General features: G+C 45.4%; 2 protein-coding genes and 1 long non-coding RNA gene across 4 annotated transcripts in view; 2 read left to right on the forward strand and 1 right to left on the reverse strand.

The window, feature by feature from the left end:
* Positions 1–7761, forward strand: part of STAT4 (signal transducer and activator of transcription 4) — a 78925-nt gene extending 71164 nt beyond the window's left edge. Inside the window, exons 22-24 of one of the 2 annotated variants that reach the window (XM_090045223.1) lie at positions 1150–1213; positions 1968–2076; positions 5083–7761. In XM_090045223.1, coding sequence (XP_089901349.1) covers positions 1150–1213; positions 1968–2076; positions 5083–5109 — 200 coding nt within the window. In that variant the 3' untranslated portion in view covers positions 5110–7761. The other variant, XM_090045224.1, reaches the window with a different exon arrangement.
* The window catches only part of LOC149867350 (uncharacterized), an 86705-nt gene extending 75950 nt beyond the window's left edge, over positions 1–10755 (reverse strand). The window contains exons 1-2 of the long non-coding RNA XR_016442019.1: positions 10678–10755; positions 5050–5138 (exon numbers count right to left, since the gene is read on the reverse strand). This is a non-coding gene — a long non-coding RNA (uncharacterized LOC149867350). The remainder of the gene's footprint in view (positions 1–5049; positions 5139–10677) is intronic.
* A 5274-nt stretch (positions 10756–16029) lies between these two features.
* The window catches only part of STAT1 (signal transducer and activator of transcription 1), a 40302-nt gene continuing 39254 nt past the window's right edge, over positions 16030–17077 (forward strand). The window contains exon 1 of the mRNA XM_090045225.1: positions 16030–16115. The gene's annotated coding sequence lies outside the window, so the exon portion shown is untranslated. The remainder of the gene's footprint in view (positions 16116–17077) is intronic.

A 17077-nucleotide genomic window follows, 5' to 3' on the forward strand; every position in this document is an offset into this window, starting at 1 on the left:
AGGTGTTTTTGGCACTGCCCAAAACCACTGCCAACCCCTGAACTAGCACAATGGGATTGTGATCTGTGATCCCTCAGTGAAACTGCAATACAAACACCAAACAATGACACTCATAGAGAGGCTAAGAAATACATCTCACTGTAAAAGCAGTAATATTGTAGGAAGTCCATTCTGCTTACAGTTCACAAAAATAAATGTACTTTCAAATAATATTTCTGTGCCAGTCTTTTTTACTATATTATTATCATTTCTGCTTCTAAAGTCTTTCTGCTTCCTCGCTTGAGAAATTATGTTGCGCTGTCACATGCTGTTTCTGCAGTTCTAAGAATTAGTCACTTGAGATTCAGGAACTAACATTGTTCAAGCAATTCATAGAACAACTTAGAATTCTAAGGACAGACCAGCTGTAAGCCCACGGAAAATACATTGACTAAGACTGCCAGTCAAGATTAGTTAAGAATGTGCACAGTCTCATCTTGTCTCCTCATGATATATTTTAGACAAGTTCTTTTTTGTATATATTTTGTATATACATCATAAATGTGCAATAAAAATATAGTATCTGTCTTTTCTTAGAAAAAGAACATTAGTCTGGATTGGTACGTTACCATGAATGGATACAACGTCAGATGATTCAGTGGTCCTCTTATGCCAATGTGAAATTTGGTTCCTAGACAATATTCAGAGACTAACATTTGAGAGTCTTTCATTTTAATTTAGTGAGCTTAGGCTCTGGTCCTCTGAAAACACATACACAGGTTTAACTTTATGTATGTGAATAGCCTCACTGAAGTATATATTATATTATATATGCGCATATTTGGATTTTTGGATTGGGAACTAAAGGCTGAAACATGCAAAAACTTTAGCATGTAACTCCAGTCACTTAAGTAGTCTCCATAATTTCAAAGAACATAAGTGAGTATAGTCACTTATGTACAGAAGCCCTTCCAGGATCAAGCCTTATCTTGGCAATTTACTCTGTGTATAGCCATCTGTTCATTGCCTACTTGTAACTAAATAACTTTTTACGTTTCCTTTTTAAGCCCATATTGTTTGCAGATTTTAAAATATTTTTATCAATTATCAGTAGATACTAAGAATAAAAACTTTAGAACATTTATCTTTTCTAACTTTCTTTCTTTTTAGTCTCAAGACCTACAGAAGGAATCAAAGGTTATGTTCCCTCTGTATTTATCCCAATCTCCAAAATGTAAGTAAATCTCAGAGCACCTATATACTTTGAGCGTTATTAAGTAAAACTACATGCACTTTCCCCACCTCTTTCCTTTTTTATACCATTTTCCCCATGGATAGACCTGCTCATGACAACACAAAGATATACGGCCTTCATTTTTCCAGTCCAGAGACAAGAAGGACTAGCCAGAAGTGCTCAGTGTAAGACAGGACTAAGTAAAAGTAAAGTGGGCATTGGGCCACCTTATGCTCTCATATTCAGGATGTTGTTCAGGTGTTGGGAAAGGCATTCTGCATAAATTAGTATAGTATTTAGGTTACTTTAATCTATATCATCTTAAAATAACTGTCAGGAGCCATTACAGAGCTGGGCTTCAAAATTCTTTCCTTTATCACAATTCTTATCTCAAGAGACCAGAAAGTGGTAGTGATGTAGCAACAATTCTGTGTCACCTGAGTATGTCCCTATGCAGGCAAAATTGGCAAAATAAACTTTTTTTAGGATTCCTTTGGCCTGCTGGAATAGAATAAAGTGTACAATGTTTCATTAAAAGTATGACCCTTTGCTATCTAATAAGAAACTGGCATACATTCGTACAATAATCAGTGGGCCCCTTCATTGGTAAATCAGTTAAATTTGTAGACAGGTCCACTATAGAATAATAACTGCAGGTCCTGCATCCCTTGTTGATGCAGTAAACTACAGTGGGATTTCTTCCTAGTATTTCCAAGTCATTTTAAAGATTATTTTTCTTTGTTTTTCTTTTAAGCCTAAATGATTCCACAGATCCACATTCTCCATCAGATCTTCTTCCCATGTCTCCAAGTGTTTATGCTGTGCTGAGAGAACACCTAAGTCCCACAGTAATTGAAACTGCTGTATGTGGAAAGTTTTTTCTATTCATAATTTTTATATAAAGTAGATGGGTTACATAACACGGAAAGTAAAAATTCCAATTGGGCGAAATGCTGCTTGTGCAACGCCAAGGGTTAATTTTAGTTATCACTGTTAAAAATATATATCTCAGCACTAGTTATTATACAGTGAAAAGGAAGATAATGCTGTTATTTCCTACTGTAAATGCAGAGAAATTATGTGGTATGTTAGAAAACTGTGTATAGGAAATGGAGTCTTTTTCATAGGCACTACAGTACTGTGAATTTTATACAGGCAACCCCCGTTTAACACTGTTTCACTTAGTGCTAGTTCGCTATAACACTCATTTAAAATTGATACCTGATTTCACTTAGCACTCAGCAAGATTCATTATAATGCTCATGGTTGCCAATTTGGGTCATTAAAAACAATTGCGGTCGCCATCCTGGGTCGTCAAATACTTTTGATTTCGCTTAATGCTCATTTCGCTTAACACTCTGTTTTTCAGGAACGAATTAAGAGCACTAAGTGGGGGTTGCCTGTATCTTAGACATTTTCCATGCAAGGATCTCAAAACTTCTTTACATACATTAATTTAAGTCTCAGCACGCTTTATACCACAGCTGGTGTAATACAGTTCAACCCAAAGTCAGCTACACTACCTTATAACAGTGAAGGGTCTAACAGGATGTTATCAGGGAAACACAACACTCTTGGCTTAAAAGATTTATAAGAAAACTTCCTGTTTTGAACCCAGGATTACATTACATATATTCATTCACTGATTTATGATCTAACACTGCTTATGTCTTTAAGGCATTCAGTTCTCCTTCAAAGGAGCTTTTTAAAAAACACACAGAACAGACTGTGGCAGAATTGAAACTACCCTAAGGGCATGCCTACATAGCATTACAGAGTGTTAGGAGGGCCACCCTGAAAACCACCTGCATGCTTGCTTGAAAAAATATGCTATGTATCTGCTCTCATGAGCGCACCCGATACTGAAAACCTGTGAGTGGCTGTAGGCATGTGCCAGAAAGTAGCTACATGACATTGTTTCTGAGTAGAAACAAGTAGACGGACCATGTGTTTATGGCAGCACTCTTTAGCACCTTCTGATGCAGTGCAGGCATGTCTGTGGCTCCTGACATTGCCAACCTCCTGGTGTAGAATCATGGTTTGTTAATGCAGAGCAAACTGAAAGGTTACTGAAGAAGCCAAATATATTCCTTTTCTGTACTCCCTCTTTCCCCAACTAGCACCCTTATCACCTAACTAAAAAAAAAACCCAGGATTTCAAAAACAACCCAGATTATTGAAATACCAGTTTTCTTTAAAATTCCAGGTTTAAAGATCATTGTCCCTTTCAAAATTAATTTTAAATCTCCTGATTGATGTTATTAACTTAACTTTGTATTATTTGTGTCAGGAGTATTGCAGAACTCTAAATTGCCTTATTTACGCTGTTGCTGAACTTTCATTTCACTTAGCATTAAGTTAGTTTAATGTTTTGTTTATAGTCAGAGATTTCTGGAAAATAGTTCTTCCAATCTAACAACAGGACTCAAAAAGTATTCCTGACCTACAACACGTTTGCAGTGCTCACTATATTCCTTTGTATCTTCTCCCTTGATCCCTTTGGTGGATCATGGGAAAGTAGGGCTGGAAGGGACCTCAAAAGGTCCAACCCTTGTCCAGCCCTCTGCTCAAGGCAGAATCATCCCTGACTAAATCACCCCAGCCAAGTGTCTGTCCAACCTGCTCTTAAATATTTCCAAAGATGGAGAAATATTTTCTTCTTCATACCAAATAATCATAGTTCTCTCAGCCTTTCTTCCTAAGTCTTGCTTCCCAGGCCCTTCTTCACTGGACTCTATAATCTGTCCATGTTCTTGATGTGTGGGTCCCAAAGATAGACACAGTCCTCCAGGTGAGGCTTCACTAGTGCTGACTACAGCAGAAATGTTTAGGTTGAGAGGAAGAGAAACAGGATCTGAGGGCGACAAATAACTTGCTGATGGAATGCCTGGGTGTTGGGTTATGCTGGAGCTGCTGATTAGTCTGGGTTCTGGTCAGAGGCTTGTGGGAATCAGGGAAACTGAACTCTGGCCTTTGCAGGTTTAATTAAACACTTCATGTTTGACTCAGTGTAAGTGGGAATGTTAGGAGAGTTCACAAGTGTTGGCTTAAATCATGGCCAAACCACACTCTCAGCAGCAAGCTTTCACAGTCAAATCGAATGGGTCTCTCCACCTTTGAAAGGGGAGGAGGTCACAATGCAGGGCATAAAAGATTAGAGTGAGAAGCTGCAGTGGCAAGGCAGGAGGGCACACTCCAGGTCACATTATAGAGTTTTAACAGCACCAGCTTTTGACAGTTTTCCAGCAAGCCCCTAATCCACCTAAGAGACATGATATGCATTTTAAGAATCCTGTTATACCCAGGCTTGGGCCTCAAGGACCACAGAAAAGTGTTTACATTTAAGAAAAGTTATTTATGGTGTACTCCCTTACCCACACAATATATTCAAACAAAAAAAGGACCTAAAAACTATTAGACAGTGTTAGACCAGTGATTCTCAACCAAGGTGTTTTGGCACCCTGGGGTGCCTTGAGGTTCTTTCAAGGGTGCTGCAGGGTCCATGCAATGTTACCACTGTTAGATGTGCAAACATGACTCCCAAGATAAACCTAGAGATTTCAAAGAGGAATCCATAGGGTTGTGGTCTTTCTGAGTTCTTTGCAATGGAAGAATTGCTCTATTATTTTTCTGTAGTCAAAAAACAGGTGTAAACTAAGAGCTGGCTTTTTCCAATGGGCGCCTTGAGTCTAAAAACATTTAGACAGGGTCTAGAACAGGGAAGTGTTACGTGCATTAACATTTTAGCTGTTTGCACTATGACTGCCAACTGTAATGGCAATTCCCTTTAGAAATACGGGACTTGATTTGCATTTTTAATGAGCATCAGTAACTACCTTACAGCTGGTATCTTTCTTCTTCTCTTCTAGCTGAGTCCTCCATATTCAGCTGACTGAAGTTCTGATGCACTGAAGAACAAGGAAGCCTATGAAAAATGAAAGTGTTATTTTTAAAAAAGTAAATTTTGCTTTGTACATAACTGTTTCCTGGAAGCCAACACAATGCTCTTTCTTGGGCTTACATCCACTTTCAAATCCATATGATCAGTCTCCATACTGAAGTCAATGGAGTTATGAATGACTGCGGCACCTTTTGGAGCTTGGCCTGCTACCCTCTACTCATGTGAGCATTACTGTGGAAGTCAATAGGCCAAATCCTTCTCTGACATGTATGTTAGGTGTGCATTTTGGTTTATGAGAATTAGGGATCACTGAAAATAGGACTTAACGTAGAATGAAAAAATTGGAAAGCAAAATATTAGACTAACTGAAAAGACTTTAGATGTTTTCAGAAAACTGGAGCGTTTGTTGTTTAGCTTTTTGTTATAACATCTCATTTTTGGTTCTTATTTTAATTAAAGGTCTTTGTTAGGCTGATTAACTCACAGATGTCATCAATCAGTCTTTCCTGCCATGAACTTTTAGCTCAAGGCTAGATTTTATCTTCCTGAAGTAAAACCCCTTGTGAAGGGAAAGAAGGGAAGCCTAGAAAGTGAAGACAGCTCTAGAAACTCTACAGGCACTAATTTTTAGAGGTGACAATCTCCTTTTGTCTATAGTATGCATTTGGGAGGCTTTATTAACTGCTTTACAGTTTTGCGGGACAGTTGTGAAGCTAAATTTGTTCATTAGAAAAGCCTAGAAAGAACAAAAGCAATCCTTATTCAATACAGGGTTTGGATGGTCTTGCTGTGCAATAAATGAAGCCTTGGGGGCACACTTTAAATGATAACAAGAATGCTGAGTAGCTTCTTCAGTTGCTGAGCACTAACCAACTTATGTATATATCTGGTGACAAGTTACAAAGGGCCAAATGCCCTAGGATATAGATAAAAATTAGAGGTTGCACCGATACATTAGTCCGATATTGGATTGGTACTGATATAAACAAAACCGGCTGTATTGCATATCGGCCCAATGGAGCCGATAATTTGGCTGATAAATGCCCATGCTGCACGCAGCCACAGCACAGCACTCGGGCACCAAGGACCACAGCTGGCAGCCTGGAGAGCTGGCTCCAGCTGGTAAGTGGAGTGTGGTGGAAGGGGAGGGGAAAGGGAAGGTGGAAGGGGAGGGGAAAGGGAAGGGGCATGGTGGGGGGAAGATCAATGCCCCCCGTAGTGAGGGAGGGTGCTGCCTGGGGGGGCAGTGAGGCAGCTCCCGCCACCGCTTGAACCCTGTGAGGGCATGGAGAGGGGGTGTGTGGCCCCTGGATCTTCACGGGATGGGGTGGGCTGCACCGGTGGCTGTGCAGAGCTCTTCTCCGCAGGGGCTGAGTTCAGAGCGGGCACCAAAAGCACTGGGAGGATGCTGCATCCACCCCAAATTTTACCACCACTCTGTTCCCAGTACCACCGCTGTCAGGTGTCCAGCAGAGCCCCAGCTCAATGCCCCGCTTCCACCCATGCGCCGGAAAGAGCCGGGACTGCAGTGGGCAGTTGGCAGCAGCAGTGGGAGTGAAATACAAGGTAGATGCAGCATCCCCCCAGCGCCACTGGTGCCCGCTCCAAGCCCAGCCCCTGCCAAGAAGAGCCCTACACAGCCCTAGCTGCAGCCCACACAGATCCAGGGGGCATGTGTGCCCCCACGCTGTGCCCTCCCAGGGTACAAGCAACAGCAGAAGCCGCCTCCCCACCATGAGCCGCATCTCTGCCCCCCCTGCCCTGCCTGGGCAGTGCCTGCCCCTGCCCCCTCCCTCACTGAGGGGGGCATTGATCTGCCTCCCCCCGGCCTGTTCCCTCCCCGCTCTCCTTCCACCACACCGGACTTACCAGCTGGGGACAGCTGTATCAGAAATCAGATCTGAATTTGCTGATATGCCTCCTTAAATATCGGCGATCACTATTGGCCCCAAAAATCTCTGTCTGTGCATCCCTAATAAAAATAAATAAGTGGTAATTTGAGCTTTTTGTTTCAGTCACAATAGATTTAACTGTCTTTACACAGAACTGTTCTGTTGCAAATTTACCAAGATCTACATTACTCTTAACAACAGGCATCCAGGGCTTCCTTTAAAGTATAGACTCTGAACACACTTAATTATGCGTGCATAATATGGATATATATGAGAAAATGATTATTGGGGCATATAACTGACTTCTTAAAAACATGTATACCCCTAAATATTTGCACCTTATGAGTTTATTTGCTGGAAAAGAAATCCTGGGTCTGTTGAATTTAGCAGTCGGTAACTGACATCAAGGAGGCATCTATCTTTTTCTCAGAAAAAAATTGTGGCTATCAGTGGTGCTTTCATTTGTAAGCCTTTGGGAAACCAAGGGGAGAGAGTACTCCATTGTCAGATTTGTGATATGTCTCCTTGCTGTGTGTGGAATAGATTTAAAAGAAACAAAAACATCTTTCTGCAACTGTTCAATTTGGATGATTTATAGCTGCCTACGGAAATGAAGTCAAACTTTGTCTGAGAAACTTATGAACATAAGTAATTTTCCACAAGAACAGTGTCCCAGATCAAAGGATAACCATGTATATAGTTTCATATTCTCTGTAATTTACAAACAATATAAATAAAAATAGTTTTTGGTTGGATGTTGATTCTTGAACTTCTGCGGAATTTGTAAGGATAGAACAAAAAATAGCAGTACTCAGTCTCCTGGGTTGTTCCTGTATCTGAATTACAAATGCTAACCAAGTAGGCAAGGTTCTTTGGGTAGATGTGTTATCTTTTATTAGACCGACTAAATAGTTGGGGGAAAGTTGTTTGCAAGCTTTCGGGTACAAACATCCTTCTTCAAGGGTGTTTGTGCCTGAAAGCTTGCAAAGAACTTATTTGTTGTACCCAAAGAACCTCGCCTGTCTATGTCCTTAGACCAACACGGCTTCAACCAACAACCTGCAAGTGCTAACCAAGACATTTAAAGAGGCAAGCCTCAAATTCATTCAGCATCAACCACAGCATGTGTTTATTGTTTAATCCTGTATAATATTTTAAAACAAAAGTGTTGCATATTCTGTTGACCTTTGAGATATCCCCATACTTTACTGGCTCTGCTTTGGCTAGTCAGTAAGATGTGCCTCTCTTGGGAGAGTTGCTGCTCGCCCAGGAGAAACCACAAGTGTCCAGATGTTTGGGCTTTTTCTCCTAAAGTAAAAATGGCCATTCCAAGAGAAAAGTAACCTGGGAACAACCAGGGATAAATCACTCCAAGGAGTTTCTCCTGGGAGAGTGAATATCTATACATGCTGTGGCTGGTTTCAGAAGAGAGTATGGTCCTCCATGGTCCCCCTCTTTCCTGGGCAACTGTATTGTTCATTGGACTCTGGTGCTCTGAAAAACACACCCATTTCACAATCCTTACATTGTGCTCCAAGGAAACACAGGCTGATCAAGGGCAGTTTGGGTCAGCCAGTCGAGGCTACCTTATATACTGCTGACATTGTCACCAGGCAAACTAAAGGAGCCTGCAGAGCACGCTGAGATATGTGCACAGGGTCCCTCCCTGGCTGCACAACGTCAGCTCTGCAAGCTCTCTACTCTTCAGGGACTCAGCAATTCAAATGTCTGTACACCTGGCTCTGGGTAAGTTTCTTTACCAGGAGAACACACCTGGGGGAATCCTCCCAGATTATTTGAATGTGTGTACATAGCCGGACTCAGCAGTCCAAATATCAGGTTTGAAAGACTAAGGCTCTCTGACACCAGGTCTTCTCTCTCCCCCTTCTCCACCAATCTGTTCAGTCATTCAATTTGACATGAGAGAAGTTTTGTTGTGTGGGTGTGGGAATCATTTCATATGATAGGTCCCTTTAAACGATTAAAGATTTAACCTTTGATCAAACTGAGCCATCTCTGGAGTAAGAGATGGGTACCAGCTAAATTACCAGTGCATGTCACAATGCTAGTAGGGACCATGTGTGCATACAGGAGCCCCTAACCCAGTGATTCTCAACTTTTATGGACCCAGGGTATCCCTGACTGGACTCAGGGTGCCACTCCATAACTTCTGTGAATTAAGTGGCACTCAGTGTCAAAAAACAATTTATATATGACAGTACTTATCTCTTTATACAGCAGCTTGGCAGGAGGGCTGGGACAACCTGAGCCTGGCTTAGAGCTTAGCTTATTTACTTATCTCCTCACACCTCATATAGAAAAAGCTTCTATCAGCAAACCCAGCGGGAAAGACTATCCCTTTCCTGAACTGAGACAGATACCTGGAAGAACTGACAATATTTTTTTGGTTTCTGTCTGTAGTTGTTCACCAATCAAGAACTAATTCAATTTAGGTGGTTATCCTGATACTTTCTTTAGAATTAGAAAAGTTCAAACTTGCGGCACCCTTCAAAAAAGCTGGCGGTACCCCAGGATAGGCCTAGCACCCTGGTTGAGAATCACTGCACACACTTTCTAACTGCAAAATGCTAAAGAGAACTTGAATGTCCTCAAAGATGACAACACTTCTTCAGTTCATAGGGGAAAGGCCCATCACTGCCGAGAACTTTGAAGCAACACGCTCTCAGAACTTGCAGTTCTCATTTGATCAACAGAAATAACACAAATGGAGCACTGGTGGTTACAGCTGAAACTTGAAGGTTTGCCCCCATAGCCTGTAGCAAAGCATCAGGGGCTCTCCCTTCCAGCTGCCAAGATGTGGTAGGGCAGGGATACCAGAAGGCGGGCCCCTCTACAGGAATTGCAGATTAACTAGTTCAGCGGGGTTCAACTGGAGGCATGTGTACCCCTAGGGGTACTTGGGAAGGCCTCGGGGGTACTCAGCACCAGGTGCTCCCAGCACTCGTCAACCAGCTGTTGGGGACCCTCCACCACCCAGGTGTTGATGGGCTGCCGGGGGACTCCTTTCTTGACTGGCCGCCAGGAGTACCCTGACCCAGAAAGGTTGAAAGCCCCTGAACTAGTTCATTGCAGTTATCTGGGGATGTGTTTTAATTCAAAAGCACACTGCCACCATTCTCTCAGCACCAGTATGCATTTTGCCATTTATGCAAGTGCACGTGACACAGCACCGGGTGCTTTTCAAAGCACCCAACGGCTGCGTCACACGTATATCTGCAAAGTAGCTATCCTGCCATAAACCCCCTCAACCAGCTATAAGGTTAGTCCTCCAAAATCAGTATGCACTAAACTTTACAGCTAGTTGCTGTCCACCTTTCATTTGGGTAGCAGGGTCCACCCTAGGGCTGGGAGCCATCCTAGCCACACAGGGTATACCTTATGCCCAGTGTAAAACACCTGGGCCTTAGGGATTGAGGCAGCTGTGATCCCCAGGGATGGTGTGAGGGGATGAAACCCCTGGGGATCACTGCCATGATCTCTAGGGCTTAGGGGTGCAGGAAACCCCTGGGCCCCGGGGATTGGGGCTGCAGGATGGCGACCCTCTGACCTGGGGGCTTCCCCCACCAGGGTGCAATTGCGGCTGCCCGCTGGGAGCCTGCAGCAAGGAAACAAACCAAAGGGACCCCGCGCACAGCCTCCTCCGGCCACACCTGATCCCTCAGCTCCGCTTCCGCCCTCCCTGCTCGCCTGACTTTCGCTTTCCCAGCAACGGCTGCTTTCTAGCTCCGCCGGGCCTTTCTCGGAAAGCACGTGGCCGGCTGTTCAAGGGAGCGCGCGCCGCGCCCGCCGCCACAGGCTCGCGCCAGGCGCCGCCGCCCGCCCACCCGTCCGCCCGGGGCTGCCGGCAAGCAGACAGCGGGCACCGCTCCACCCTCCAGGCCCCCAGCAGCGGATCTCTCTGTCTAAACCTCCAACACTGGGGATGGAGGTGCGGGCCCCTGGGAATGGGAAGGGCGGGTGTCCACACGCTTTTGCCTGCTCAGACTCAGCTTTCGGACCCCCTGGAATACAGTCTGCTGGCTCCCGGGGCCGGCCGACCTCCAGTTGAAAACCACTGAGCTAGATGCAGCACAAGATTTGCTGAGCTGAAGCATCAAATGCTTCCTGATGAAGTGAGCTTCAGCTCACTCAGGCCTCCGTCATCTACAGATCTACTTTGGTTAGTCTGTGAGGTGCAAATATACCCTGCCGTCTGCTGGACTTAAAGACTAACATGGCTAACTACATCTCTGCTTCTTTTGTAGACACCTGAGCTAGTCTGACAACCTGGAGCTCCCCAAAGCCTGCAAAACCTGCGCAGGACCCCAAATAGAGGGATGTGTAGCCCCATACACAGCTCCACCTTGCTGGGCTACACGGTTATTAGTACCCAATCTGCTTACCTGGCAGGGGAAACACCATGCACCTGGGTCCAAGAAGGCAGTTTTCCTTAAGCCCTCCCAGGGAAGACTGTTCTTCTGGCCTGGTTTAGTATCCACAGAGGTGTTGGGGCTTAATGCCGATTTTATGGAAATGTGAGGCTCCTCCCTAGCTTGCTCCTGCAGCCATATGGCTGAGTGCAGGTGAAACTTGGGGGCACCCAAACCCCAAGCCTCCAGGCTTGGGCCTGCACGTAGGATGCCCGTCAAAAGACTTTGGAAATATATGAAGCCCCTGGTGGGGATGGAGGATGTTTCCCAGTTGTAGGGCCACGTATGGTTCTGGACTGATTCATGGATTTGGACTCGATTTGGCTGACTTGGCTTAGAACACAAAAAAATCCTTTAAAAAAGATAACAAAAACCCCAATCTAGGTAGTTTAAGAAGCAGTGCTGAGGTAGTCTGAAGACAGTGACTTCTGTGTTTCAGTTGCCCTAGACCAACATTTCTCAACCTGGGGGTCGTGACACAAAAGTGGTTTGCAAGAATATAGAAAAGGGTAGAGAGGAAACTTTAAAAACTGATTCTTCTTTAAAGGAGAAAAACATGGGAAACCATGGCTTTTCCCTTGCAGGCTGCCAAGAGTTACAGCTTGCAAGGGGCTGCTCGCCCCCCCCCCCCAAACCACGCCCCATGCCCCATACACACCCTACCTTGCCCCACATACCCACCCCCTGCCCCACACACTGGGGGGACAATGAGAGGCACTGGGTTGAGACTGGCCATCGATGTTTCCAAATGGGTAACAGTACAAAAAAGGTTGAGAACTACTGCCCTAGAACATGACCTTACCATCTTGGATGAGATATCTCAGAAGTTCAGGCAAAAATCAGTTTCTATCCCTTTGCTTGCTAAAAAACAATGACAGTTTTTGGATCAACTTTAGAAGTTGAAGCAGGCTCCCTGTGGAAGAGGGGAAAAAGTTACCGCAGCATTATGTGACTGAACAGTTGCATGCCCTTTACTGTCAATGTTTTTACTGGACAGGCAAGCTAGAAATTGGATATATTTCATGGGGAAAATGCTGACAGATTTTCCATAATAGGAATACAAAAGTAAAACTAAAGACTTTTTCAGTTTCCTGTTCATAAAACAAACTAGTTTATGGTTGCTTTTTGTTGAATCAAGGGCATAATTTGGGTCTTGCAACAGCAAAACACACAACAGTATATATTCAGTGAGATGTGCGCTTTATTACACCAAATATTTTCAATAGAAGCTGGATGATAGACACTATGCAAACAGTCCCCACCCCACAGTATTTACAGGTTCTGTTTTTGTAGTGTTTGTACATCTAGCAGTACCTTTAAAATTAAGATTGTAATTCAAATGGCACACATCAGGAAAAGTTAAGGTTAATTGTATGTTTGCAGCAATATCCTACATTGACTTAGCCTTTTGAACCTCTTTTGGAATAACGGAACACTGCCGTTCAACCAGCAACGCCCTGGACAGATGTAAGGATCCACCTTTCACATGACAGAAGCAGGGCATCAGGTAGAAAATTGGGCCACACTGCAATCATTTAGTATAGTGGTGCTCAAGTTTCTAGCCCTATGAGCTAGAGGAGTGGTGTGAGGCTGGTCTATAGGCTGGATCCTGCACAAGGTTGGTCCGCAGGCCAAATCAAATGTGGAATAAGTATGCAGGGGTGATCTAGTGTGCTGGCCCAGCCCCACACACTGGATCCAGCTGTTCACCTCACATGTTCAACCTCACATGCCAGTCCCACTGTGCACCAGTGCCATCTATCAGACAGGGTCATATCAGTCCATGAATTTTGCCATGGGGGAGTGGCAATAACATTGCTACCACTCTGTTATCATGTTTTCAGACCAGTGGAGAGACCCAGAGTTTGGGTGACATGGCCTCTTGGGTCACATCAGACCCATGGACCAGGCACTGAGCACCAATCACTTATCACATTAGAAGTCAAAGCAGAATTTGATCCATAAAGCACTCATTTCATTGTAGCTAAGAGAAATACCACACTGTCTTAATACAATAGCTTAGTTCTTGAATATGCTGTTAAAAAAGTAGCAAATTTAAGACCTTTGGTGAAAATCAAAACCAGATTACCTCTAGCAAAATAATCAAGAGAAATGTGTTCAGCTTGTATCCTATGCAAGTTACCCATACACAAGTTAACATAAAGCTGAGAATCAAAGTTTGTCACAACACCGCAAAACATTGGTGAAAGACTGACAATATTTTACAGTTTTCCCTCCCAGTGGCTTTTCTCAGGATTAAGAGTTTGGAGCAAAATATGGACTGAATCCACATGGGGGGAAAAAAAAAACCCTCACTGATGCTTTAAGGAGGTATGTGTCCCTTTGACAGGTATTTTGTCCAGACTCATAAGCTGCTGAAAACAATATGGCTGTATCCAGACAAGCATGGATGTTTGTTTCCCCCTGGGGACAAGTAGCAGCAGCATATCTTGTGCTGTTGCTGCTTGTCCCCAGGGAATGCCCTTAACACAGGCATTTTGGCACACAGCAGGTTACCCCAGATGGGGCAGGGGAGGTTGCTGTCCCCAGCAGCCTTACCTGGGGTCCTTAGGGAACTGCAACTGTGGCACTCCTGCAGCTAGGAGCCTGCACCATGTGTGCCACCCCCCTTTTCTGAGGGACCTCCTGGGGTCAAAACCCTTCCCCCTCCCCCTCCTTGCTGCAAGGGGGCAGTGTGGGGAATGCCTGCCTGTCTGGATGTAGCCGATGAGTTTACAATGGACTCAAGCAGTGTTGGACTGGATTAGTAAAGCAAGCAGCTAGATGGTCACACTGATGTAATTTACTGTCTGCTTTAAAAACCCAAGTTTGCACTTATAGATTTCAACCCAGCAGTCCATCCTATCACTGTGCTAATGCTGTTACTGGGTTAGTTACATTAAAATTAGCATGAGTGTAGTTACCCATGCTACAGTCACTCTATTAGTTACAATGCCTGACAAAGGGGGAAAAAATTACCACAACAGCTTGCAAGTGAGTTGAACAGCTGTATGCCCTATACTGTAAAGGTTCTTACAGGCCAGGCCAGCTAGAAAATGGATACATCTCATGGCTAAAGTGCTGACAGGAAGATTTTCTATAGTGAGAACACAAAAGCAAAACTAAAGAATTTTCTCATATTGCCCTATAGTTATGAGTTCATGGTTGCTTGTTGTGAACCAAGGACATAGCTCGACAAACACCTCTTTTGACTTAACTGGAGGTTGAGAAAACTCAGTACTAATCAAAAGGACTCAGCAGTGTCTTGGCTTATTTCTTTCTGGGCCATGTCATGCATAAAGCAGACAGCTTTTTCTCCCCCCTCCCCAAGACTGCAGTGCCTAGCAATTCCTCCATTTCTTCCTAGCTGATTTCTAGTTCACCTGTATTTTTTGTTAATGGCTTGTCTCTTGGTCTTTCACAGTTCCCTTTCTTTATTGGTATCCAGTTCAGTCAGTGCTTTAGAATGGTGCATTCTTGCCACACACCCAAACCTGAAACTCCCTTTTGTGCAGTGGTTTACTTAGTGGTCTCTCTCCTGCTTTGTTCCTGTTTTCCCAGCCTGGAAACTTACCCCTCCACTTCATCCTCAGCATGCTGTGCAGACACCGTCAGCCACAAGTGTCTACTTTTATGGCAAGGCTTGTTTGTCCCCAGACATCAATACCACCTTTCCCACTCTCTTGAATGGTTCCACCATTTTATGAACCAATGGGTGTGAATTACTCCGGATTTAATCTAAGCCAGTGGTTTTCAGCCTTTTTTTTATTTGCAAGCCCCTAGAAAACTTCAAATGGAGGTGCAGGCCCCTCTGAACTGTAAGTGCAGCCATTCACATACTTTCCATGGCTCATGGTCATCTTTGATGGACCCCCTAGACCACCGTTTCCCAACCTGTCGGTTGTGACTCAACAGTGGGTTGCAAGAATAGAAAGGGTTACGAACAAACTTCAAAAATGGATCAAACAACAATTCTCCCTTAAAGGAGAAAAAAGGTGGGGAAAGATGGGTTTGCTGGCAGAGTTCCAGCCTGCGAGGGGCTGCTTGCCCCCCCCCTCAGAGTCAGGGTTGGGTGCAAGGGGCACCCGCAAGGCCAGGGGACTGTTTTCTACTTGAATCATTTACTGGGTCGGGACTGGCCATTGGTGCTTACAAAAGGGTCCTAGTACAAAAAGGTTGAGAAGCAGGGGAGCTGGACCTGCTGATCTCATGAGGTCCCTTCCAGCCCCGCACTGCTGTGAAAATGAACCACTGCCCTAGATGCAGTGTCCCGGGACCTCAGGCTAACACCCACTTGATCATATTTTCCTTCTTATTGCTAGGTCAGCGCCAGTGGCGGTGCCCGCCCCGATGCCCCAGCAGGACCTGCCCAGCCCTTCACCCGCCCGGCGCCCGGGCAGCTCCTAGACAGGGAGCAGCCACCACGCGCTGGCCGGCTCCTGCCATCCGGGCGGCAGCCGGGGGCGGGCAGCGCCAGCTCGGAACAGCCAGCAGTAGGACTCGGGGGGGGGGGGGGAACCCCGTCAGGAAAGCGCTCTGATTGGCTGCAGAGCCGGCTCGCAGCTCGTGATTGGCCGGTAGGCGGGGCCGCTCCGGGCCTATTTCTGTGACTGTGACACTTTCGCTTTGCGACGTCCCCGAGCCTGTTCCTGCCTGGCCCGACCGCACCGCACCGCCGCGTGAGTGCCTGGGGCCGGGGACTCTGCGCCCCCCGGGGCGGGCGGGCGGGGCGGGCCGCGGGGTGCAGGCGGTCGGTCGCGCTCTCGTCGCTCCCAGGACCACGGAGAGCCGGGGGCAGAGGGGAGCACCGCTGGGCTGGGGCGGCCGCAGGGGAGGTGCCAGCAGCACCAGGCTGACTAACAACAACAGCAGTTATTATTAGCAATAGAACAATAATAATGGAATAATGCTAGTAATAACTAGAAGGAGCTAATAATAATCCATAATGAACAATTATAACGAACCTATAGTCATCGTCATCCTTTGTAGCCAGTCGTCAGTGACTCTAAGCATCCAGAAATGTGGCACCTCCCCACCCTTGTTTTCGTTGGGTTACCTCAGTGGTTTTCAACTGGTTTAGACCCAAGACCCCCCCATAGTCCCAGGCTACCTTTGGGAGATGCCAGGTCTCAGCTTGCCCTTTCCTGCCTCCAGAAAAATACCATTTAAGGAATGCCTGCCACTGCCAGCAATGGGTTTGAGCCCCGTGAATCCCAGTTGAAATCCATTCTGGATTTGTCTTGGGAACGGCATTTGCTAGTATTGCCAGGCAGCCTTGAGAGGGTCTGAAAGGCAACTCAGGCTGCACTGGCAACACACTGGGGAGGCACAGCGAGGGGCGGGGCTGTGTCTTCTCAGATTTCTATGCTAGTGGGAAGGCACAGGCTGCAGCCTAGGCAAAGCCAGGGCCCAGCTGCAGCAGTGCAATTTCTGTGCTGACCACAGGGCTGCAGCCCAGTCAGTGCCAGCGCCAGGGCAGTGGCAGCACAGAGTTGTACCCCCCACTATCAACATTTACACCCATGGGACCCTGCTTGACAATCACTGGTTCACATGAACATTGAACAGCCCTGTGTTTACAGCTTTGTTTGTTTGCCTTCCTACATGTAAATAAAGTTCTCTTGGCTTGTTCCATGAGTTT

The sequence above is a fragment of the Crocodylus siamensis genome, chromosome 4, assembly GCF_052110815.1.
Source record: "Crocodylus siamensis isolate JL-2025a chromosome 4, ASM5211081v1, whole genome shotgun sequence".
NCBI classification, from domain to species: domain Eukaryota; kingdom Metazoa; phylum Chordata; order Crocodylia; family Crocodylidae; genus Crocodylus; species Crocodylus siamensis.